At 41.7% G+C, this 26,216-nt stretch overlaps 1 protein-coding gene across 1 annotated transcript in view; it reads left to right on the top strand.

Annotated features, from left to right (window-relative positions):
* The window catches only part of zfpm2a (zinc finger protein, FOG family member 2a), a 114,808-nt gene that overhangs the window by 43,168 nt on the left and 45,424 nt on the right, over nt 1-26,216 (top strand). Inside the window, exon 4 of the mRNA XM_035671552.1 lies at nt 10,009-10,133. Coding sequence (XP_035527445.1) covers nt 10,009-10,133 — 125 coding nt within the window. The remainder of the gene's footprint in view (nt 1-10,008; nt 10,134-26,216) is intronic.

Genomic DNA, 26,216 nt, shown 5'->3' with positions numbered 1-26,216 from the left:
CTCTTTCTCTCTCACACACACACGCATGTACAGCCTTCACACTGATAGGTATTGATATCGGAACAGTGCCCCCCGCCTGTGGAGGCCTCTCATTGGTGATGAACAGCTGGGCCCAGCTTGGCCCGCTGGTCACGCCAATTCCACCTCCTTCTTTTTTCTGTTTAGGGGTGGTGGGGGGTGGGCCCCGCTTGTCAAGTGAATTAAAATACCAAATAATAGTAATAATAATGATAATAAAAAGTTAATAAAAAATGGCATGTTCCTCCCTGATTGTGCGGGTGTTGTGGTATTCAATTATGCAATTTTCATTGGCATATTAATCATCTTTTCAACAAACAAGCCGCCGTTAATTAAAGCAAAGCATGGATAAAGACGTGTTGCCGGATCATCACTCCGTTTATCACTGCGCGCAGACCCGCAGTTAAGTAAATTCAGGCTGTGAGATGAATTTCAATGGTCTCCCTGTTTCTTCCTGTGTGTTTGTGTGTGTGTGTGTGTGTGTGTGTGTGTGTGTAGTTAACCTTGTATTTATGCACATTGTGTTTTGGAGGTGTGGTTAGTGACGTTTCATGTCAGTTTGTGTGGGAAATTGAAATCACACGTTACTAGCTGTTGAGAATTACTCTTAATTGTTTAATACAGTTCATGTAGGTTTTCTATTTTATCATGCCCTTTTCTTCTTCACAGATTTGAATGTTTAATGCTCTTTGACTATGACTACTACTGTTCAGATTAGTCAGACTGACTCCGGTTGAAGGAATTTAGACTTTTTCCTTTGCCTCTTAGTGGCCACACTGAGTGTGCAGAGGAGGCCAGTGGAACTATATGACATCTCTGTACACACAGGACAGCTCTGCCCATTCTCCTTGTCTCTTTTTCTCTGGCTTTTTGTGCCGCCTCTGTGCCTTGCTCATTGGTGGGAGGGGATGGAGATTATTCAGGATCTGGTAAGATATGGGCTCCTCTAATCATAGCTCACTGCCTCTACTGTCATTCAGTCACTAAATAGAAGTGGGGGAAATGTCTTGGTGACGGGAGCAGCCAGACAGCCATGCAAGTACTTGAGTTTCGCCGGCAGAAAAAGAACTCGAGGCATCTGTAGACATGTCGCTTGTCCCTGTCCCTCATTGTGGAGCAACTTTATCAGCACCAGCCGCTCACCCACTTGCTAAACTGGAGGGCCAGTCGCCTCTTAACTTAAACATAAGATCTTTGTGGTTTGAAGCACTCGGCTGCTCTGCGCCCAATGTGGATCTGAAAGGCAAACACGACTCCACTGTCGCCGTCGCCCATCACAAAATCACACCTCATGGAAAACTTGTTTCTGCTGTGTTAGCTCGAATCTAAATGCACTCAAACAGACTGTTGCACTGGAGCAACGGAAGATCCCCCCGCTCCCACCACCCCACCCCATAAAAGAAAAAAAAGAGAGATGATGAAAAAAGAAAGAAAGGGAGGGAGAGGGAGAGAGAGAGGGAGGGAGAGTGAGGAAGAGGGAGAGTGGGAAAGAGATGGAGATGGAGGAAAGAGAAGGAGGAGTGAGAGAGGGGGAGAGAAAAGTCAAAAACCTCCACATAACAATGCCGGAGAAAAATCAGAACATTTTCCACCGAAAGATGGGCCATTTCCAAATCCTTGTGCCCTATCAGACAAATTAAAGTAAATCAAGCATGAAATGAAGCAGAAGAGCCCGGAGATAAGGCTCCTTTAAGTCGTTTACAGATTAGGACAGAGAGAGAGAGAGAGAGGGAGAGGTGCATCTGGTCTCTGGCAGTGAAGGAGGCTAGTTTCTCATTTCACAATAGCAGCCTGTGTATAGGATTACTCTCCCCTGTCACCGACATGAGGAGCAGTGGGGGAATAGACGTCCACAAAATGTGTCTAAATATGTCCCCTCAGAAATGTTTCGAACCAAAAACCTCTCAGTGTTGGCCAGATGTGACACGTGATAAACAAACATGTTACACGCGGCGTTTGACCTGCTGTATCGTTGAGATTTATTTGTTATTTTAGTCGCCTCTTCACCTTTTCTTATGCTCAAGTGGCTTCATCACAGCGCGGCTTAAAAATTCAAATGAATTCAGGATTGGCTGAGCTGCGTCACGTGATTGTACGGCTGTCAGCTCCTATGCGCATTTTAAGCACGCCTCAGATCAGGTTTGGGGGAGGCGGGAAGGGGAGGTGGTGGAGGTGGTGAGGGGGTGTACAAATGATATTCTCAAAATGTGATTTTGTTTTAATGTTGCATCGCTCTGTAAACTGGGTTGTTTAATATGTACGTCGTACTTCTATTTTCTGTCTTACATCAACAGATTAATTGCTGTTTTATTTTAGCACTCGCAAATAATCAAAACATAATTATGGAGCTAGTTGCTCATGGAGGAACGATATTTTACAGTGCACACGCAGACACACAGGCAGGCACACAAACACACACTCCCATCTCATTCATGCATGCACGCGAATGCAAGCGGGAACTAAACAACCCCCCCTGCCCACCCTCCACACAGACGCTTACTTACACACACACAGGCACCCACACAAGGCAAAGGGTGTGCTGCTCTTTGATGCCGCCCGTCGAGCTCTCGCTGGATTTTGTTTCACTCCTTTTCGTGTATCTTTTCTGGGAGTGATGAGAGGTGGGCTCGGCTACGGCGCTCGACTCGCTCTCAGAGAGACGAGAGCTGGCCCCCGTCGCCGGGTAGTTGCTCTCCAAAGCCGCGACCTTGACCTTCCCAGCCCAAGTCTTAGGTTTAGCTCCTTTATCGCACTATCTCCAGGCATTTAAAAATACTCCTGAAACTCAATGATTTAACCCGCTTTTACGCTGTTCACATCAAAACTGGATGAAAAAAAAAAGCTTAATCCATCTTATCTGTTGACTGTCAAACTGCTCCGGCTAAAACCTACTCACAAAAGACAACTAGGTCACCCAGGAAAAAACAGAATTCCCCGTTACCCAGGGGAAGTTGCAGCCTGGTAATTGACTTGGGAGGAGATTCAGGAGTACTTTAAAAATAGTCTTGAATTAACTGCAGAATATCAAGACTTGGAGGTAGCAATGTTTACTTGTGTTCCTTGCTAAAAAGTTGTTTGTTTAGATATTTCACAGCCTAGTCATGGAAGGATTTTTCAAACCAATCTCCACCTGTATTTCCTTCCAAATATAACTATTTGTCATGCTGTGTTTTACACACTTTATTTATGGCAACACTGAACAGACAAAACAGCAACTTCCTTTTGCTAGCTAAAGTCTTTATCCATCCGTCTCAAATACATGCATTCCCAATGCACACACCATCAATTACTCATTCATCCTGACACACTCAGGTGGAGTAATGTCCTTTTGATGGTTCTGAAATTTTAAGGAAAGCATTTAAAATAATCAGATTGCAGCTGGAGTGGTGTGTGTCCTCTAGATGTTGTCGACGATACGCTGATATCTCTGTGTGAAGACAGTCATTCTTTAAGTTTTGCTGTCTCCCTTTACATGCTATCAATAGAAATTGCAGTGCTTCTCTAAAGATGGATGTCTCAGAGATCGTTGTCAGCGAGCCTGCTGTTGACTTTGCCAGGCTTCTGATGAAACGGAGTGCTTGACAACTGATATATTTCAATTGTTCAGTGACACCAAACAACAGTCTCCGTGTTGGTAATGTACTGCAGGACCTAGTGCTTGTGTGTGAATGTGTGTGTGCACCTGTGCAATACTAAACTTTCTCATTTCTTCATTACTTTAATTACTGCAGCTCAAATTCAAAGAGGGTCATGGACATGGCAATATCCTGGGTTAGATTTGGATCCCCACATAAAGTCCAGTATGCCTAGGAGTTATGTCCATTTTGGACAATTCCAAGCCTCAAGATTTACGTCCACTGCCAACGTTCATTGCCAACGCAGGAAGCAGTGTTCCATTTATGTAGCAAGGCAGAAAGTAAGTGTGTGGAGGTCGGGGTGGATGGGCATGTAGCACATCTGACTTGTCACAGTCCTGTCTCAGACCTGCAAATAAGGCTTGCCTTTTCATTAAAGGAATAGTGTTTGCTCTCTGGCTGAGAGTTAGATGAGAAGATTGATACCACTCTCTTATCTGCCCGTTAAATATAAAGCTAAAGCCAGCAGCCAGTTCCGTTAGCTTGGCACAAAGACTGGAAACGGGGAAACAGCTAGCTCTATCCAAAGGTAACAAAATCCAGTTACCAGCACCTTTAAAGCTCACTAATTAACATTTTATATTTTGTTTGTCTCAGCGCCAAGAAATAGTCCGCTGCATAACGGCCCAGTAAAAAGGCTGATAAATTGAGCTTTAGAGATGATTGTGGGTAGATTTGTTACCTTTGGGCAGGGCCAGACTAGCTGTGTCCTCTTGTTTACAGTCATTCTGCTAAGCTAAGCTAACCAGCTGCCAGCAGTAGCTATGAATTTAAGGGACAGATATAAGAGTGGTATTGCTCTTCTTACCTAACTCTCAAGTGAATAAGCATATTTACAAATATATTGAAGTTTCGAGTTAGATATTGTAAACATCACACATTTTTAAAACATTGAACATGATCTGGGGTTCAGAAGTATCGATTTTCTTGTCTGGGGCTGAAACACCTGTTTTCCTAGCTGTGTCTTTGGAAACAATACTTTGTAGGTATTGTCGGAACCTTCTCCAACAAGGGGGTGGGAGTCCTTCATCCAAGGGACCCGCACAACCATCCCTAACTGCCCCCCAACCCCCTGCTCAGCCTGTGTGGAGTGTCGCAGCTAAAGTGCCCTAATCCCTTTGGCTTGTTTAACTCTTTCCCCCCCAAAGCCAGAAAACAAGCTTGACCTGAAGGGGTGATTCCCCCTATCAAATCAACCCTCCCCCTCCTTATATAGCTCAAACCCGTGTGGTTGCCTGGAAACTCTCCAGCAAATGGTCAACTTTCCCCCCGCTGGTCAGGGCCAGAAGCAGCCGCATCTAGGCGGGTTAGGGAGGGTTGGGGGTGGGTAGAGGTGGGTGAGGAGGAGACAAGGTGGCGCTGCTGGTGGTGGGGGTCCTCCACTGTTTTAAAACAAGTGCCTTTCTCAGAGATAATAGTGTGGGCTCTGGGTTATAAATGATGCATTTTGCTCACTAGGCCTGATAATAGCAGTTTTGGGGTGGGTGGGTTCATCGCTCTCTTATCAAAGCTCTGCGACATTTCTCCTTCAGCTGTAAAATTTCATATCACATATCTGCTTTAAAGATGTGGCACCTTTTGTTGAACCGATATACAGTGCATTCCATTTCACCCCATATGCCTCTCTCATGGTATATTAATTTATAGCCCATTTGCTGGCTCTATAACACGGCCTGTCAGTGGAGATGACTGGGATTCAGCAAGACATCTGTGATTTGCCACGCGCAGGTTATTGAACTTTGAACAGCAGTCATTTATTTGCTTTGATTCAAAGGTACTGCTTGATATCAAGAGGGATCATCTGCCGTGTGAAGCTCAAGCACATTTTCCCACTTGTCTCTACTCTTGTCGTCCTTTGTCTCGCCAGAACATCCACCCTTACTGTTAATGTGCTCAAGATAACTGGAAAAAAGGTGAAGTAAACCATAAGCTCTGTCAGTAATCAGGGTATTTTTTCTATGCTGCGGGCAATTTCTTTTCCTTGAAGTTGGTTCTTTGAACTAGTTAAGAGAAGTCAAATTCATGTTGAAAATAGCTAGAGCTGATCCATTGCTTTAACAAATGTTAATCTGCAGTAGCAAGTTGATGATGTCATTTGTCATCTCTGACCATTAGCAGAGACCTTACTCCAGGCCAGAAATTATATTAAGAAAATTCAGGCTTACACTTCATGTGCATTAATAGAAACATTCACAGTGAAATGTGAATCTATCATTACGTTTCAAAGAATTAAAGGAAAGAATATTTCAGTTGCAGTCTTTAATCAAACCTGTTTGGACATTATAGCATTTCAATTAAGCTCCGTGTTAACATTTTATAAGGATCTATTTGCAGAAATTTAATATAATACTCATAGGTTATAATTAGTGTATAATCACCACAAAATATGAATCAGTGTGTTTTTGTTATTTTAGAATGAGCTTTATCTACAGCGGGAGCAGGTCCTCTTCGATGGAGTCCGCCATGTTTCTACAGTAGCTCAGAACAGGCAAACACTGGCTCTATAGGGCCTTTTATTTTTTTTCGACATGTTTTGCGGCCAGTTCCTACTCGCTTGAAAGGCAAGTGGAATTCTGTTGGTTACGATCTGCAACCACTAGATGCCACTAAATCCTACACATTGGTCCTTTAAAAGAGTGCTGTTATGCATTCAAAAATGTTTAACATACACATTATACTTAATATGAACTATATATAATTTGAATGAACATGAACTACTATATTCAAAACCTTAAACCCCTTTAACATCTTTACAAACTCATGCTGTGCAGACAAACTTTGTTCCAGTGAAAACTAAATTCCAAACTTTTGGGGACATTTGTATAAAAATTAATCATCTATGTAGAATCTGATAGGATGGTGCAGCCATTTGAATATATCAATCAGTGTAAACATCATAGCTTCAGAATCTACATGTGACACTGTCAGACAGTGCGGAACAAGGTGAATTTAATGTGAAATAAAAGGTGGTATGTTAAGGGTTTAAGTGTAATTATATCTGATAATATTATTTTAAAGTAGAAAATAGTAGTTCACCTCTTTTTGGGTCTCTGTCTGTCAATAGTCCACACCCATTTATTCTTTAAATCATACCAGGCTGGCACCCTGCCACTGAGAAACTCATTAGTATTCAGTTATATGCCATTGAAGGGAGAGATGAGGTTGCCTATTCCTCTGCACCATAACAGAAAAGAAAGACAAGACGCACATACACATAAAAAAAACACAAAAAAAGACAAACAGATGCCAGCATGGAGCATCTTGGGTGCTATCTGAGGAGGATCTCTCCACACAAAGGGACATTCATTGGTCTGCCAAGTATCTGTGGAGTGCAGGAACAGACCCTAGAGTCTAGCGACAGATGATGATCTTATCGAGAGTGGGGTGGGGGATAGGGAGTAGGTGGTGGTTGAGGGGGTGTTGGTGGGTGTAGAGGGTGAAGGTGGCGGAGAGGGGTTGGTTGGGATTTGGAGGAGGGGGTACAGCTCTTGAGCCACATCATGAGTCCTGTTTTGCCAAGTGTGTGGCATTTGAGAATTGGATGATGAGGAGCGTTGAAGAGAGAACACAGGCGCTGGGTTTGTTAAATCTCCTAATAGCCCATTATGAGCTTTCCTCTTGGTTCAGTCTGTCGTTTGCAGTTTGACAGGTTAAATACTTTTGCATTTGTATAAAATGTCTTTGTGGTGTGGTTGGGGAATAGAATTGGGATTTTGGGGCTTGTAAGAAATTGAATTATCTCTGTGACATCAAGTGTTTTTTGCAGTCATAATTACAAAGAATGTCAGTAGCCCAGTTAATAACAGAACACATCTGTCAATATATTTTAGCAAACTGACTAAACCTGTAAATGCTCATGAAGAACATACAGACAGTGCATGAAGGGAACTCATTATTCATCCACGGGTGTTTTTGTGGAGATCTTCCACTAGTATCTGCAACAGATGTGACAAGCCATCTGTGAGCCAAGGTCCTCAGGCAACATTTGGTGTGAGATGCACACAACTGGCACCTAAACATGGTGGACCGCAAACCGCACAAATTGAATCGTACCCCCCCTTTTCCCCCCTTCTTGCACCTACACTACCCATTGCTCCCTTTTTACTCCGAGCATCCCACCCAAAAAAGAAAGAAAGGGTAAAGGAAAGGATTCAGAATCATTGGCTGGGGATGGCTTGAGCTGTTTGTCAAGCGGGGCTAAACAGGAACTTGCATCCAAGCGGTTAAAGGCCGTGGGTCTTATCTGAGGACAAACAGAATGCATCAAGCGGTGGCTGTTGCTCTCAGTGATGACGACCAGCTGTGCACCAATGTTTAATTATTTCTCTGTAATGAGCTTACCCACCTTCCACTGCAGCACCAGGAAGACAGCATGCAACAGCAGGAGCACGGGAAGGGAGTCAGAGTGAAAGAAAGAATGAGATAACGCCGTCCAGGTTATCTAATTTTTAGGACTATTCCAAAACCATGCATGTATTTTATATAAAATATAACTTAAAGATCCCCTAAATACATGTATTATTAAATCAAATATATAAATGGTCTCTTTGGAACAATAAGGTGTGTCTGATATGTTTTTTCTGCAAAAAAAAAAATCCGGAATCTATGAATATGCAAATATTGTTTATTTCAAAAATGTTCCTGCTGTACACAAGATGTTTCCTAGTTCACTGTAAAGTGTATGTGCACTGGGGGCTACAGGTTTCTGTATAAGTTTCATACTGGACTAGGATCGACTTCTTAACCATTTGTGATGACACAAATCATGCTTATAGGCCCCGTCCCTTTAAATATGATTTTTAATGAACACAGATAAACTTTCCACTTTCAACAGATGAATGTGAAAACATCCTTCTAGTGTCACATACATTATTCTGCACAGAGAAGCTCACATATCTAACTGTAGGGACAAGAAGAAAAACTGAGTAGAGGGGCACTTAAATGTTAAAAGAGATTTTGTATCTTCAACAAAGATTTGGTCAAAACAAGGGGATTTTTATTATTGCTGACATTTAGCTTTTTATTGTTACCGGAGTGACCACCACTGATGAGTATATGATCAGCAAGGTGCCATTTGTAGCGGGTAATAGCACTGGCCTGATGTTTCGATCATGTTTATGCATGCAAAGGAGCACATAAGCGCACATTTCCATAGCAGCACAACAGACGGACACAATGGTGTGCTGCAGATACACAGCTGATATTTACACAGTAGAACAGGGCTGAATAGGTCATTATACCACATACGCATCAGAAAGTTCAGCGATCACTTCAGCCCATTCAGCATGAACCGAATGCCCCGAATACACATTAGCCACATGTGTGAACAAATAGGTTAAAAGACACAATGTTAACAACTTATGTAGAGTTTGTTTGAATAATAATGCATTATGATTATTTGCCTGGCTAGGTTATATACAGATGGCAGGTTGGTTTCCTACTAAAGGGTCCCTCAGTTGGAGTGTCCAAGAACAATGGTGATGTTCTGTAGCTGAGCCAGTTCTCTGACTTACCAAAGATTAATCCAATGATTAAGCAGTCACATGTAAAGAAAGCCTAAAACATGACTGATGAGATGAGTCGTGATAAAATGATCCTTTGTTTGAGTTTGTAGAACTTTTTGTGTCCAAAATGTTTATAGAATCAGATATAACTTTTAGCTACAGATGTCTGAATCATCACACTTCTCCTAACAAGACTTCTTAGGGTTGTCAAGGCAACAGCTCGGAAATGTACAGTTGAGAGCTGCATACTTTCCTTTTGTGACACACATGCACACACACACACACACCCACGCAGGGAAACATCCTCTTCAGTAAACTATGTCACGGCCTGCCATGGGGTTTATCATAACTATTTGATTAATCACCATCCCGAAAAAGTACACTGAATCTAAGAGATAAGATAGTCAGGGGGTGTCAGGGAGGTGAACACCGGTAGTTCCAACAGTGCTATCCGGTTTCACTGTTAATTAACTGGAGCTCTGCACAGCACTAACAAGGGCCCAGCCTTCCTGGAACAACAGAAATAGGCCTGCCACTAGCTGCTCTTGCCAGCCAGCAAGCCTGCACTGTCTCACAGAGATTATCTCAACATAAGACACCTTTCAAGTAAGGTTAGCGAGCCATGTATCTGAGGAACACCATCAGATGGATGCTTGCTTGATTTGCTTATCCATTTTGAAACTGCTTGGCTTTAACCTTCACTGCTTACTGCAGGGCTTTGAGGCAATAATGTGATCGCACACGTAGGTTTGAGGGGAAAGGACAATGAATGAATGTCAATGTGATTTGATGTGGAACTTGTGTGCTATATAGAGCACTATGGCTGACTGTGGGTTCTGGTGTGTTTTTAGGAGAGCTGGATGCGTTCCTTAAAGATGGCGAACGTCGGATCCACAGCCGGCAGCAGCTCCCTGTGGGAACAACATGGGGACCCTTTGAGGGGAAGATCGAGATGAGCACTGAGAGCACTGCACTGGTATGTCCTTGCTTTGGTCAACCACTGTATCATTTTCTTATATTTTGGTACGACTTTCAAATCCAACCACAATTGTGAAATTAAATACAAAATAAAATAAGACAGACTTAAAACACTATAGTTAGAGGTGAATGGATGAAATTAATAATGTAAGAGTGAGCTGAAGAAACACATTCAGGGTAAGTACACAGACACAGCTAAACAAATCTGGCACATTGTTGCAGCGTTTTTGGGCCTTAACAGAAAATACCCGATTACCCCTGGTGTTTAGTTTTGAGTCTAGGATGGCTAGAGAATCTCAGGTTAGTTTTGTGTGGACTTAAAAGTTCAGCAATGTAGCCAGGTATCTGGCCATGCAATGCTTTAAACATTAGAAGTCAAATTTTAAAATCAATCGTAACATGAATAGCAGGCAGCCAGTGTAAAAAATCTAAAACATGTGCAATGTCTGTCTCTTAGTTTTGTTTTAGAACCTTGTGGCTGAATTTTTTTTCAAGCTCAATGGAGCCTTGTAATAATCAATATGAGATGCAATAAGATGCATGTATGGTTTAGTGCCTTTAAAAGTAAGCATTGTTTGAATCTTTGCAATGTTCCTAAGTTGGTAGAAACAAGACTGAACCAGAAATTTAAGCTGGGATCAAATGTTCTACCAAGATTTTTAGCTACAGGTTTAATGTTGCACAATGAGAATGTCGGATTTGGCAGTACCTGGTCAGAAATGTATTGCAGGCCAATAAGAATGTCTGTCTTGTCTGGATTTAGCTGCAGAAAATTGTTTGACTTTATTTTAAGGTACATAATTAGGCGTACTTCATAATTTATTATTATTGCTGAAACAACTTTCCAATAAACAGATTTTTCTTTAGATGTTCTGAAACATTTTTTTAGAAGGTAAGTGGTCAAACTGTCCCTTGGTGAGAATAGACAGTAAAAGGGATCTAAACCGGCCAAATACATTTCCACCAACTGAGAACCTTTATTATTGACTTGCTTCAGATATATAAAAATTTCAATAATTGATTTATTAACCATCATTAAACCATTTGTTTTTACTTATTATCACTAACCCTTTTAGAGTATGCCTTATTAAAAAGTGTTTGTTGTTTGGACTAAAGGGATCATTAAAACCTGCAGTGAAATCACTTAATTTAGTCAAACTTTGCCTTTAGCAGCTATGGGAACATGATTACCAGAAAGCGCTACATCTAAAGACCATATTAATGGCAATTCCCATGACATTCAAACCTATTGAGGTGACTCTTCTGGAAACCAACTGGCCCCCAACAAAACCCTTTAAAGTGCATCCATTTTAACCATTTAATCTGCATATTTTATGACAAAACACTTTAATTGGTGGACTTTGAGCTCAGTCCAGGCTTCAATTGAATGAAGTCACAATCCATTATTTTTGATGTTACCCTGCACACAGCAGCTTTATATCTCTTGTTTCAAAGATCCCAGCAGAGGCTGGTGTTGACCTGCTGCTCTGCTGGAGTGACAAGTCCTCCACGGGTTTGATATTCCATTCTGCATTCGGATTAATTAAGAAATTCCCATTAAAATTGTAACCAAGCTCACTTCATCCTGTTAAGAAACATAAGGAAAAGTCCATGAGGATTTTTGGCCCTCCCCCTCCCCGTTTTTCAAGATTCTTTAAACGCATAACTTTATTAAATCATTTTCGCAGCAGTTTCGACTGTTTTCTAAGCTCCCCTCGTGGTTTTGAAGTCATCAGTGGCTTTAAATAACTCAGGCCGTATTATAGCCATGAAATATGGCTTCTCTCAGGGTAAAGCCAGTTATCCTTGGGCGGAAAAGTGATTTGACAGAGCAACACCTCAAGTTGCCTTCCAAAGTAACACACTCCATATATTTCTCCAGCTATCTCTGCATGAATTTCCCTGAAAGGCATCCAAAACCAACCTTCAACTGTCCCTCAGATGACCCTCAGACTCTCTAAGTGATGTCATATAAAACATATTTTTGAATTGTTTTTTGCCCGAGTTTTAGTAGATCAAAACTTTACAAATTCATCACACTGCCTGCTGAACTAGATGCATAGACTGATTGTTGCTCTTGGCGAGAGTGATAAGTTCTTAACTAACTGCCCTCCGAGGAATTCATTGCTACTTTCCACATCCTCCTTTTTTCTTTTTTTTCTCAAGCAAGCAGGTGCTGGTCATCACCTGTAATAGGCTGTGGAGGGGTTACAGTATATGCCAAACCTCCCTCGCAATTAAAAGCAGTGGAAGCAGCTTTGGCATATTGCCTTTAAGGATCTCATGTGTGTCTATTCTCCTGGGGGCCCTTTCAATGCTTTGCTGCTTGCACCCCCCCCCCCCTTCTCTGCTAAGTTTCATCTCTCAAATAGGGTACTGGCTGTTAGCAGCTTTTCACTATCTCTCATTAAAGGCTAGGTCAACCCAACTGGCATGTTTTGTTTTATTGAACCTCCTTTTAGGGTTCACTGTAACTTTTTACTTTGTTTCTTAGACGCAGAATAAGCCAGAAACTATTGCACATCACTAGGGAATCTTCTCATTTACAGTAGCATAGTTTTCTTTCTTTCATTTTTTTTAATCAAACTTCTAGTTATTGAGCTGTTGCCTAGCTAAACATGCAGCCGTTGGCAACATCCCTAATATGGTGCTGCATTTATCTCAGTTGTTTCAGTGGGAGGCGAGGGAGTTGTTGCAAATCTTCAAACACTGACACATCAAGACAGGAACAAACCCTGATGCCTCACCTGGAGAGGGAAAGAGGGAAAAGTTGAAATAACAAATGTGAGTGTGAGGAGAGAAAAAAGGAGACGGAGGGTAAAAAAAACCTGGCTAGTTTTGATGCATGTCAGGGCGGCTAGTGCTGCAAAGCAGGGTCAGAAGGCGGTAGAAAGTGTTTGAGGTAGAAATAAAGGCTCATTGCTTCATGGGTCTGTACCTCAGCTAGGAGGCACTCTCAGTCATTCTTATGAAGTGTGACCTCCACAGACTATTAAATCTCCTCTTACCCTCTTAGATTTTTTTTAAACCATGGAGGTGAATGAATTACCCGAAGGCAGCCAGGTATATGGCAAGAGTGACACCTCTCTCGTGTTTGAAACACATGACCCGCTGGTGAGATATTGATATGCCCTCTCTGAAATCAAACATATATTATCCCTTCATCCAGACACATCATTTAAGATATGACTTTTTAGAGGTCAAGCTATTTTTGTCGAGCCGCCACGTACGGTGCAGAGCTCCGTTTCTCAGTGATGCCTTGGCATCGACGCCCAGAGAAGATAAACCGTTAATAATCGCTAAAGTGGGCTACAGGGGTTAAAGGAAGAAAATGCATGATCATTTAAGCAGATTTTGCATTAAACTGGACCAGGAGGAGCAGCTCTTGGCACATGTAGATGCCGCTCTAGAAAGAGTATTCAAGGCCCGGGCTGGTGCTGGGAGTAGTCCTGTGGATTCCTGATGGAGAGGTGGGTGGAAGCGATGGCGATGAGAGGAGGGTTACTGGTCCTAGAGGTAGCAATGGAGCAGAAGAGGAGTTGGCCTAGCTATATGTGCTGTAGTGTGGGAGCTAATGTGGGCTGGCTGCTGGTGGACGACAGGCCTCAGTAGCTGACCGCAGTGATGGATGATGCTGAGAAAGAACGGCGAGTGGAGCGTTACATGCGGTTGTCCAGGCAGGCCTGGAAAGAGAGGTGTAAAGCTTGAAAAAGAAAGAATGAAAAGAGAGAGAGGGGGAGAGAGAGGAAGCAGGGAAAAACAGAGGGGAAAAAAGCATGACAGGAAATCTGGGCATCTGCAGGACAGAGATAGGGTCACATCTCGACCGTTTATCAAAGAGGAAAGCAGATTTCACAGCTGATGGGTCGGCCGTGGCAGGTCTGTAGACCCCAGGGGCTCAGCTTGGCATGAGGGCTGGAGTTATAGTTATTGCTGTTGCAGACCTGTTAACACAATCACATTGCGCTGAATTGGACAGCTCATATGTCTGGCCGTACTGTGGTATTTTTATACATACTTTATCATTTTTAGATCACAAATAAAAGACAGAACTGGTTTCTACATGTAATACTTTTTTAAAGAAGATAACAGAATAAGACATAGCTAAGATAGAGATCCTTAATTTGTAGAGTATTTACAGATATCATATACTTTATTAATAATGATTTATAGTTTGGGCTCTGTCTCTATTATTTCTACCTGGGTAGAGCGGCACCCATGTAGCAAAGGTGGAGTTCCTGGGCTGCAGTGGCCATGGATTCAAATCCAACCTGTGGCCCTTTGCTGCATGTCATCCTCCCTCTCTCTCCCTCGTTTCCTGTCTATCTTCAGCTGTCCTATGTAAGAAGATGAAGAAAATCACTGGCCCAGGTCAGAGCACTGTGTAGCAAGTGAGGCAGAGGAGGGAAGGGCTCAAAGCAAGTAACAGACAGCAAGACAAAAAATAAGAGAGAGAAAATCTAGAAAGAGCAAAACACACAAGAGTTGGCACTGTGCTGCTGTTGTCAGCCCGCTTTCTCTGCTCTGTTCCTCTTCCTCCTCCACTCCTCTCCTCTCTGTCTGACTGATGGAGCTGCCAGAGCACCGTCTCATCCCTCACTTCTCTCACTGATCAATCAGACCATTAGACTCCAATTACAGCCGCAGCCCCGGCGCAGGTGAGCGACGAGCACATTCAGCCGGCTGCCGACAACGCCTCCGCCCGGCTTCCTCACACTCTCCAAATTAACGCAAATTAATAGTGACACTCAGACATAAATGTCTGCAATCGAGGGGCTAAATTAACAGTCTAGGTCGAAGCTATTGAGTAGCAGGTGTCTTTAAAAGCGGTAATTACCTATGCTGGACAGAACCGGGAGGAGAGGGTGGCCTGCGGTTTGCCTGGAGTAAGAGGCCTGGCCCCGGTGAGCCTGGCTTCCATTGTAGGTGTTAATAATTGATTGGGAGGCAAGCTATTAATGAGCAGCAGATTTAGAGCTCTGTTGTAAATGTGTGTTGATGAGGGTGTTGCCGCCTCTTGTACAATGCCTTACCAATGCTAATTACTGGGGCTTAGTCAAGGTGCACTGTAATGAGTCTGTATTCAATAGAATTCTGGTCTTTATGTGTTTTGAGGGCCTTTTAGTGCAAATTACATGCTAATTGTAATGCATATGACTTGCTTAATTCCAGATTAAGATCTATCAGGCATTTTATTATCTTGTCTTCTATCTTAATACACTTTTGTGTAAATTTGCTGTGAGCATAGGTTTATGATAAAACAAGTCTACCACTGTAATCTTTTTTTCATACAAGGGTCCTGATACAAAGGCAATGATTTGAAAGGTTACAAGGACATAATAAAAATCAATAAGCACTATAGGCTAATTGAACATAATAACCAATTTAGTCTAAACACAATATTACCCTTGAATCATAAGTAATCATAACCATATTAATACTGTGTTAGATTTTGCCAATATCTAAGGCTAGGTGGAATATTTAGTGTGTTTCATAGAAACACTTGGCAGTGGAGCAACAACACGTGAAATATTAGGAAGACAACCTCTGTTATGTGTTTTTCTAATTCTCTCATTTGGAATTGTTTAAGATACAAAATTAACCCTTTGTGTGTTAAGTCACACACTGAAAAAGAGCAAAGAATTCATATTTATACAAAAATGTGCATGAGAGCATACTGCAGATATTGAATGCTTGTGTGCTTGCACATGTGTACAATGTGTCTTTGACTCTACGTGCGCTAAAGTGTGTGTTTCGGGTCATACTGTAGTGTCTCTGTATGTGTGGGAGGGCATGTGTGAGCACCTCAGCGTGCATGTGCAGACTGTGTGCTGCTTTTAGCTGTGAACAGAGAGCTTTAGCTTGTAGACTACAGAAGAGCGAAAATGTCAAGATACTGTCCTAATTTTCACCTGGGACAGAGAGAGAGGCAGAGGCTGTCAACCGATGGAGTGTGATTATTGTGTAATTTAGTACAAGAGTAGGAATATGGGCCTGTGCAACCAAAAAATGCTCCAGAAATTATTCAGCCCATCACTCAAGCCATTTATCTCACCCCTTTTGCCCACCCTCTCCCTCCAATATGTTTATTGTTAGCTACCCCTAAACTTTAACAAGTGGTGGCGGATTTTTCTGTTTCAGAAATTATATTTTTCTTCTTGTCATTGCTTCATTAATCAAGAGGAGGCATTCTGAAAAATGTTTTGTTTTGGAGGCTGCAATCTATTTTGTGTGTGTGTGTGTTGTAGTTAATCTGCGCCCGTGGCAGGTTTCCCCTCCGAAACGCAGCGCTAAGCAGCGGTATCGCAGGCCTATTGTTGTAGCCTCTGTCATAGCAAGGAGAGCCTGATGCAGGCCTGGGCTCGCCTGATAAGGAAAAGAGGATTCAACATGGCTGGAAAGGAGAATCAGTGGGACTTGAGAGTGGAGTACGGATGGGGCAGATGCGCTCGCATACACACACACACACACACACACAGAAACACACACACATACATACAGACTCGCACAGACATACAGAAAGATACACACATGTTCTACACACATACAGTCACACATGAACCAACACACACACAAATCATCACCATCATCACACTGGCACATGCCCAGGCAATTATTTACAGTAACATCCAATTACATATGCAAGAAGGCACCCCAGGATAGGACCTCTCTGTAGCATAGCTGCTAAATGACACACACACACACACACACAGCCTGGAATATGCATGCACAGGCACATAAACAAACAAACCATTAAACTAAAAAAATAATAAAAAATCCACAATTTGAAAACCAAACATTTTGATTTATGTTTGCATTTAAAGGTGGTGGCTGTGCTTTCTGTCTGTAAGTCACACTGTCTTGGATATGGTTTGAAAACGCCAGACATTATCAGGACTAACAGGATTTGAATTTCTGTGTTGGACACACAAATAATTTTGGCACAAAGAATGTGGCTTCATCTAATGAAATAATGGGCCCAAATTTTAGGCGGAGAACCAATTTGTGATTGCATGCATCAATTATTTCTTGGGTTTAAACCAATATCAGGGCTGGGGTCTCTTCAGATGGGTAAAATGGTAATTATCTGGCCTGCTTTCCCTTGCTCAATGTCATCCATATATTTATCGATGGCATTATCGATGGTTTTCATGTTCTTACATTGAAAGGGGAAAACATCCAAGCAAATTCTATTGAAGTAGCCCTTTAAATCTTGGCTTTTTAACACAGATCAACATGACATTGATGTCTGCTTGTGTGTTAGATGGAGAATGGATTGCAGGCTGTGGCAAAGGAAATCCACAACCATTGTTTTGTTTTTATTTTTTATTTCCATTTATTGCCCAAGCCTGCACTTTCAAAGTTTCTGTGAGCCTGGCTGGAACTCATTGCCGCCCACAGCTCCATGTATTACCCAGGAAGCACTCAGTCAGTCAGCTAGTCAGAGCTATTATGGCCACAGCCGAGCTCCACTGTTTGAGAGATAATGCATGGTTGACTTGATCTACAAGTGAACCTGACATTTTGCTGTCCTTACATCACAACACAACTACCCAAACTGATATGGCAGGTCCCCTGATAAGCAGAGCAGGACTCACTGATTTGCTTTGTGCTCACTGTAATGGCTGCATGGTTTCCTCAAACATGCCAAGGATACAGTGACTAGATCAAAACACAAATATACAATTCAGTGAATATTGGGTTTAGATGTTTTGCTACAAATATCAAAGCATTCATGAATATCTATGAATATATCACTTTCTTGTTGTAAAAACAGCAAACGATACTGAAACTTAAACCATGGTTGGGGATGATAGTGGGAGCATTTTCTCAAAATTAAGACCATATTTCTCAGAAATCCTGCTGCTCATATCACAAGGATCAAAGCTTTTTCTCTCTATCGCCTCAAAACGGATAAACAAATTAAACACTGACAGTGTTTTTTTTTCAGTATCCTTTCACTCCCTTTATCGTCTACCACTTTTGCTTTCATCAAATTACAGTAAAAGCACCATTTTACTAGTACTCCACTACATTTCAGAGGGAAATGTTTTGCTTTTTACTCCACTACCTTTATTAGACAGCTATAGTTACTGGTTACTTTCAGAAAAAACAAACAGACAAAATGAGTAAAATTCGACTTATGCATTGATGGATCAGTATTGACAACCTTATAATGCAATATATAATTATACATCACTAAGAAGGACCATTTGTTTTGTGTAGTCAGTACTTTTACTTTGATACTTTAAGTATATTTAGCCGATATTGTTATTTACTGAGATTTGCAATGCAGGACTTTTACTTTAAATATTTTTACATAGTTTTATTGGAGGTTTTCTTAAAGGAAAGGATCTGAATATTTTTTCCACCGCTGTCCTTTTTCTGTTTTTGTGTAAAGTGATGTCTTGGTCTGGTTGCACACAGATTAATTCCTGTCACTAGTTTTATTATTTACTTGAGATAATTTACAAGTGCTAAAAATGCCTTTATTCAGTAATTTGTTTATTCTCTGCCAGTCTTTCTGTAGTAGATACATCTACTAATGTGTGCTATTCTGCAGATTTCACACTAAGGGAAACATTGCTCGTGTCTCTGTAATGACATGGCTCCGTCCTCGCAGACACTGAAGATGTGGCCATCCTACTGTAATAGACAGGCAGCTGTCTTCCTGCAGGAGTGTGTTTAGCCATCGCTCAGCAGCAGCAGCAGCAGAGCAGGACCAGTGATGGCTGAAAACCCCAGTGAGGCTCCAGGTCCTGGGGGGGCACTCTTCACACCCACAGGGCTTGAGGGTGAGCTGGGTGTCCCTGTCCCCCTCTCAACTCTCTGGGTGTTTGTCGTTTGCCAGTGGTCCATCAGGGAGCGGCACAGTCTTGATAGCAAACTGTCACACTGAAGAGATGTAGTGTCTGCATGCTTATGTTTCCTGTACGTCGTAAACACACACAAACAGCTTGATATGAACATTAACATTCATGAACAACTGTTCCATTTAGGATAGCATAACACCACACACTTATCTTAAGATTTTTTTATGCATTTGAATGACTGCTTGTGTGTAGCAGATTTGGGAAGATGCTTGTTTAGCTGTGATATACCTTACAAACAAATAAGCAAAGCTAGGTTCCAGTCTTTACAGATTGTTAGTCTGACAGGCAACAATAGTGGAGCTCAGAACTCCCTGGCTTCACACATATCGCCATGTTTTACAGTACGCAATATGTCTTCCCAAATGAATGATTATCCAACACTTCAATACACAACAGACCTCTATTGCAGCAAAGGCACAGGAGGAAGAAGAGGCAAAAAGAAAGAAAAGTGAAACAAAGTTGAGTGGTGCCAGCTGCTTTGCCATCTGTCACTGTCAGGGCTGCACTTGTGATATGTTGAAACAACTTTCTTGAAAAGTGGTGGCGATAATCCTCGATTGTTTCCATTTGCAAGCCCCTGATAGTCTTCTTGGTATTCCAGCACAAAGTGAGTTCAGAGTGGTGTTTGGTGGTAGTTGTAGATGGCTGTGATTGCTAAAGTTGCTGTTCCTATCATCTCTTTTAAAGTAAGCTTTAAGACTTAAAGTTTGAGTTCTCCATGTTTTTCTGCTGGGTGGAAAGTGAGGAAATGAGTTTTTAAAACATCTCCACAATCATGTATTATTTACAACAAAGAGCTTTCTACACAAGCATTGTCACTCTCAGAAATTCAGGAATTTTCCTCCTCTCTTTCCCTCTTGGTCACATTGGCAAGGGAAATGGAGAAGCACAGAGGCTTTGCTTGCTTCACCTCCTTCAAAGAAAGAAGGATGGCCATCCTACAGTGAGGCAAACCCCTGCTGGTAGACCTTGATAAGTCCTTGCTGTCCCCTGTCCTGGCCTTAGCCCTCTGATCCTCAGCCTAGTTGGCTCGGGGCCTACCAAAGACAAAGCCTTGTCAGAATGACTCTGGACGGATGAACAACCAAGCAGAAAAATTCAAGTCTTCTGACAAAAAAAAGGTTAGCATTGAAGATAAGAAAGCTGATAGGTGCTGGAGGAGATGAAGGTCTGGACAGTGTCCATTCGCTCCTTGGTGGTCCAGCAGTGCCTCATTAGATGGATGTGTATTAGGCTGTCAAAGCAGGAATATTATACCACGGGGTCGTCAGCAAACTAATTGGGTAACAAAGACCATTTCCAGCTCGGGAAACCCATCTTTTAACAGTCCGTGTGCTGAGACTCTGATAAGGGAGTTCACGTCTAATGCATTTAGCGAGGGGCAAGTTCACCATCTTTATCTTATTTACTTAACTTGGTGTAAATATTGTTGCTCTTTTACGCTGGATTTAGTAAGACCCCATTTCTCTGAAGTGCACCCAAGGATCAAGCTATCAAACGTTGCAGCCATACGTAGATGATCAGGTGGTATGCAAATCACAGATACCTTTGTTCAGTTTGTTCGTCATTAGAGCAAAGCTATGTTTGCAATGCATTAGTTCTGTTTGTCCTTTGTCACAAAATACTTTTAATTTGTTCTACACCTCCCATTGTGTTTATTGTGATTATTATTCTGTACACTTTGATATGGGTAGAGTTCAGTTTCTGAATCAGAAGGTAAGATAGGCTGCACAGACTGAGAGTTTCTTGAAATATAAAATCAAATACAGTAGATGCTATTCTAATGCATCATGAAATTTATAACTCCACCAGTGAAGAGAGAGGAGTTCAAAAGAATATTAAAATCCAATACCTAAAGGGGGGCACAGAGGTTTATCTAAAGTCAGGGGCTTTATTCAAGCATCATGCCTACTCTTTTATTGTTTGTCTTTATTTACTGCCTCTGACTGATCCTAGTCTGCCATGTGTGGTTATGAGAGCAGGGATTTGTTGTGACCCCATTGACTGATTGACTCCTGAGTTCCCTTTTCTTCCTCTTTGAAGAAATCCCCCCATCCGCATGTTTATTCCCGACAGAGAAAGAGTGGATCTGTCCAGAGAATATGCCACCTGCCACCTTGACCCCCAGGGGCCATGGTAATATCCATACAGGTGAACATTACTGGCTTCGGGTTCCCTATTATGTTCCCTCACACAGCTTCTCGCTGCTCAGGGAGTCAGCCCTAACTTACATGCAAAAGATCAAACAAGTCCTTCCCAATTGAATTCAAATGGGAAATTTCAAGTAATTCAAACAGTGAGTAGTGAAGCGACATGGGCTGTTCTGTCCTCTGACCAAAGCCAAACACAAGAAGTACACGTGTGTATATGTGCACTCTACCTCCAAGACATGATTAAGTCCTGGAGCACATTGCATTACAAATTCAACTTTCTCTTGTTTACAACTTCAAATAGTTACTCAGGACATACGAATTATACATAGTTATGGCAGTACACGGGCATTTACCTGTTAGCTGAATTAAACATTCTCCATTACAAAGAAAGTTGGGGGGCATTGTTGTGTGATGCTGAAGGGCTGGGTAAGTCTTTACTGACTTAGTAGAGAGTGGGGTGGCTGGTGTACAAATATAAGAGGAAAGAAAAGCTGGAATGAGCAAAAATGGGAGATAAGAGGAGGAAAGGAAATGAGAGGAAAGGAAAGGAAAATAAAGGAATGGCAAAATAATTAATAGGAAATGAGAGAAAAAGAAAAAAGAGGAAGGAAAGGAAAGTATATCAAAGCATAGGAAAGTGAAGGAAGAGCAAACAAAATGAGAGGAAAGGGAAGGGGGCAGGGGTGGAGAAAGGGGTTGCTTGTCTTCAGGGCAGGTACAGCTTACACTAAACTGTTTGGCTTTAGAGTTGGAGCACCTCAATGTGCCTGAAGGTTTTGAAGAATGGAGCATGGATAGAGTGCCCCCTCCTTCTGAATCTCTATTCTTCTCTCTTCTCCTCCCTGATTTAGCAAGCAGCAGATTCAGTTTAAAAATGAGCAAAAAATAATATAGCAAAATAAGCACCAAAAATCATTTCTAGATGTGCTGTTAATAATTAAGCACTGCTCCTTAATCAACATACCGAGCAGCCAATCACTAATCTGCCTTGCTGCCACTCTGTTATGTCTTAAATAAGCAACTGAACATACCGTAATCATGCAATGCCACCCATAGTCAGTATAACTACAACCACTGTGCGCATTTCAATGGAGCGAAATAAGTAATAGCTAATGCAGCACATGAACTTTGATGCTTACAGTCCAGTCAGCAGGATAAAAGGTGATTTAAATGAGAAAATATTTATTCCCCATAGCGCCGCCATGATAGCGGCAGCCAAATAAAGGCACATGCGCACAGTGATGGGTGTCCCTTTAAAGATTCCGGGAACAGCAGTGACTCTCTCAATTTAATCGATTTTAAAATGAAAAGTCAATTTAACAAAGTTGAAAAGAGAAAGATGGGCTAAGGGAAGAAAAAAGCATTCTCTTGCACTCAAGCAGTAAACTAACTGCCGCACAGAGCAGGCAGAGATTTCAGCTGAATTATCTCCCACCTCACATTTGCTCTTAGGCAAGCAGTTTAAAAGCCAAGCGATTGAGCCAGTGATCCAATTTGAAATGCAGAAATGATTAGAGCAGCTTGCCTCATTTCATATCGAAATTCTCTGATTTATGACAGGGCAGCAGCCAAGATCTATCTCTAAAGGGAATTAGTGTGCAATTCCTGCATATTTCTGTTATTTAGTCTCCCAATAGCAGATGCTATAGCCTTAGAGAGAGGGAGAGAGGGGGGAGAAAAAGGAATGAAAGCAGTATGTAGGTATCTTTTCATTTCAGCAGATGTAACCATGGCCATTTAGAAGAGGAGAAAATGACACAAAAGCAGATTTGAGAAATGGAGGCATTTCCCACTTTATGTAGGATGTTGACCGAGAATCTTATTTCTAGGCGTGGTGAAAAATATGCAGCAGCTAACTAAGCATATACACAGCTTCTCCAAGCATGGATAGCAGTGGGAGAACACAGACTGTGAGGTTGGCTCTGGTCGTTTTATTCGACAAAAAAGACCCTTGCAACCCATCCATCCTTGAGGCTAAGAAAATATTAATACGCAGAGCGATAACGAGGGCTAGAGGAAAATCTCCCTTAATGAAATTTCCAGTTGACCACATGCAATTTGTTTCATCGCAGTGAACAACTAATTGCAAAGGACGTTATCAAGGTGTGAGTGTGCTGTCTGCTGTAAACTGACTGGTAAAACAGGTACAAATCCTTTATCCTCATTCCCATGTTAGAAACAGAGAACATATAAACTTGACATAACCCATACATAAGCTTGTTTTTTGTTATATTTATACTGCTAGTACCGCCTAGAAAGGACATGGCGCTTTAAAATGTTTTGTTGCTAGGATGCTAACACAGAGTCAAATGTATTCATCAGTAATTCAAGTGAAAAGGCTACTGTGGAGAGCAGTGTTTTATTGAGGGAAAAGGGGGGAAAACATGCAATATTCGAAACATGTTAATACCATTATTTGACTGTAATATTTCCACTGGTGTTTTTTGTTTCAAAATGGCACTACTTCATACCGAGTGGGTGTTGAAAGCGGGATGTATAAAGCCAATGAATGTCTTGAGATATTCAGACGCAGTGGTTTTGATCTCTCAGTTGTCTAAATCCTGCAGCTGTGGGATCAAGACGGATACAGTGCCAGTCAGTGACCTTGGTGGAGGGAAGAAAAAAAAAAAGCGATGTGGAAAATAATCATTCCCACCAAGGTTTTGTATCGATTTCACCTGCCCTGACCACGAAGCGGGTTAAGAGTAGCCAGTGGTGGTGAAATGGTCAGCGGTGATATCATTAGCTTGTTGTTTACACAGGGAAGCAGGGAGTTAGACGAAGGCTGAGTGTCACAAGCCACTTTCTTCTTCACCTCCTTCAGCTGATCAGAGGATCATGGTATCAAGGAGGGATTAGTAGCGACTTGGGATTTGTGTGATTGGTTAATTTATTGCGGTGATGGCAGGTCTTTCATCTATGGCAACATTTAATCAGCGCAGCCACAGAGGCTATTACAGGTTAGCTCCTTTCTGGAGTCAGTCCGGCTGTGCCATCAGCTCTATCACAATTCCCCTGAAATTTCCAAATTATCTGGAACAGGCTTTAGCTTCTCAGTAATAAAAATTAGAACAGATTCCTGATAGAAGCTTTTGCTCGCACAGGGCCAATTATAAATAGTACAGCCCTGCCTTGGAAGAGGGAACGGGGAGGGGGAAAAAAATCCAACTCTGAGAGATGTGCACGGAACTTATCGTTCAGCCCCTGCTCCGCTCTGATCCAAATCCGTGTGGCTGAAAATTTATATTAGATTTTATCACAGAGGCCTAAGTCTAGAAAAATCAATGAAGGTTATCTTTTATGTTGCAGCAACTTGTGGAAATATTGATTTTCATTTTATAGTGAATTTGGAGCATCAGTTTGTAATCACTTCCTCGCTGACTACACTGTTTTGGTCACTGTATCTCTTACACGAGCAACGGTTCGAGCTCAGAGAGAAAAAAATAAAAATACGGGGAGAGTATTGAAACCACTGGAGTGAAGGCAGAGGGTGGATAAACCATAACACACTACACAGACAGGAAGGCCAGAGGGGCTTTTACAGGCTCTGACACGGATGATAGTCTGTAAACTGATATTAAACACTGTATCTCTGTAAACAAATCAAATATTTACTTGTTTTTTAATATCTCTTTATTTGAATATGCATTAAAAATACCTGAAATAAATATGTGCTATATTCCGAGTTTTGGGCATTTTTAACATCATAAAGATTCAAATAAATATGGGATTATTGGAGATTAGCCACTTGTATACACTGTATGCATATGCACAGATTTTTTGGAACTGACATATTTAACTATCCAATAGGGGTCAGCATATTTTACAGACTCCCCTCACTATTAGAGTACCCATACGTCACATCCCCTGGCTGTGTGATCTTTGGGTAGAAGATGAGTTTGTTTCAATAAAGCCAGTTTATCATGTGCTCCTGGGAAATCTAGATTTTCTGCCTGTCAATCTGCATTTCTTCTGGCCTCGGCCACTTAGGCCAACTGATCCGGTTGTACAAATGTTTTCATTTGCATTTGCAGCCGCTCGCCCTTGCAGTGACGCCACTGTGTCTTAATCCTAAATATGTTGTGTTGCAGTTGCTCTTCTGCATTTCTTTGTCTTCGTGACGGCTGGTACATGCAGCATGCTTACAAAGCACACAGGCCACTATTGTCACGATGGATGCATTATGTAAATCTGCATTGAGAAACTGTCATGGATTGTTGCTGCTCTGTTTACAACAAAATGGAAGCAGAGAAATAGAAGTGATTAACAATAAAAATCAAAGTAATACCTAATACCCAGAGTCAGAATTTAAAAAGTTTTTATCTCAGCAGTAAGTAAAGGAACAATTGTGAATACTGCAGTGATTTCTAACAAATTTCTCACAATTTCTAACAGTGGGAAAATGTCTAGTTAATGTGGTATTATGTCCCTGTTGGCTACATTAAGAGCAGCTGGAATATCATGAATTCCCAGAGGCTCAGAGGGACGGCAGAGAGGCCTCACGCTGCTGAATAAGAGATGGCTCCAGTCTGGAGATCTAAGGAAGGGTTAATCTGATTCCCATTTCAGATAGTCGTCCTAGCAACAATCGGCCGGTCTGCTCTGCTCCTTTGACAGGGGTGTGAGATTTTCAGGTTAGCCAGATAGAAGACTTTATTGTGAGGCTAATTTGAAATGTGAAATCGAGGATGACTTAAATTACAGAGGTCCTCTCTGTCTCATCTGCTGCCAGGACGGGATAAGAAGATGCCAGGAGAAGGAATAAGAATATCAACAGACACAATTTACTGTCTGTGTTTGATCAGTTTGGCAGTGTAGTTTGCCAATGTGCTGAGCTATATATATGTATAAGGACTATTTAGAAATCTGTCTTTATTAAGTGTCTGTATTTGTTTTCTTAATTTGCAGACAAAATCCAAACAGATTGCTATCGTCTCTCCGAGATGCATTTGCTATTTGTAAATAATGCTCTCTAAAAAAAAATCAGTTTGTCCTCCAGCCTCTGACTAGATAGAGTTCATGGAAAGAGAAATGGGCGGGTGGAGGAGGAGGGGG

This window comes from Morone saxatilis, unplaced genomic scaffold (assembly GCF_004916995.1).
Source record: "Morone saxatilis isolate NCDOM2014 unplaced genomic scaffold, NCSU_SB_2.0 Contig24, whole genome shotgun sequence".
In the NCBI taxonomy this organism is placed as follows: domain Eukaryota; kingdom Metazoa; phylum Chordata; class Actinopteri; family Moronidae; genus Morone; species Morone saxatilis.
This window is presented reverse-complemented; position numbering and strand designations above follow the sequence as displayed.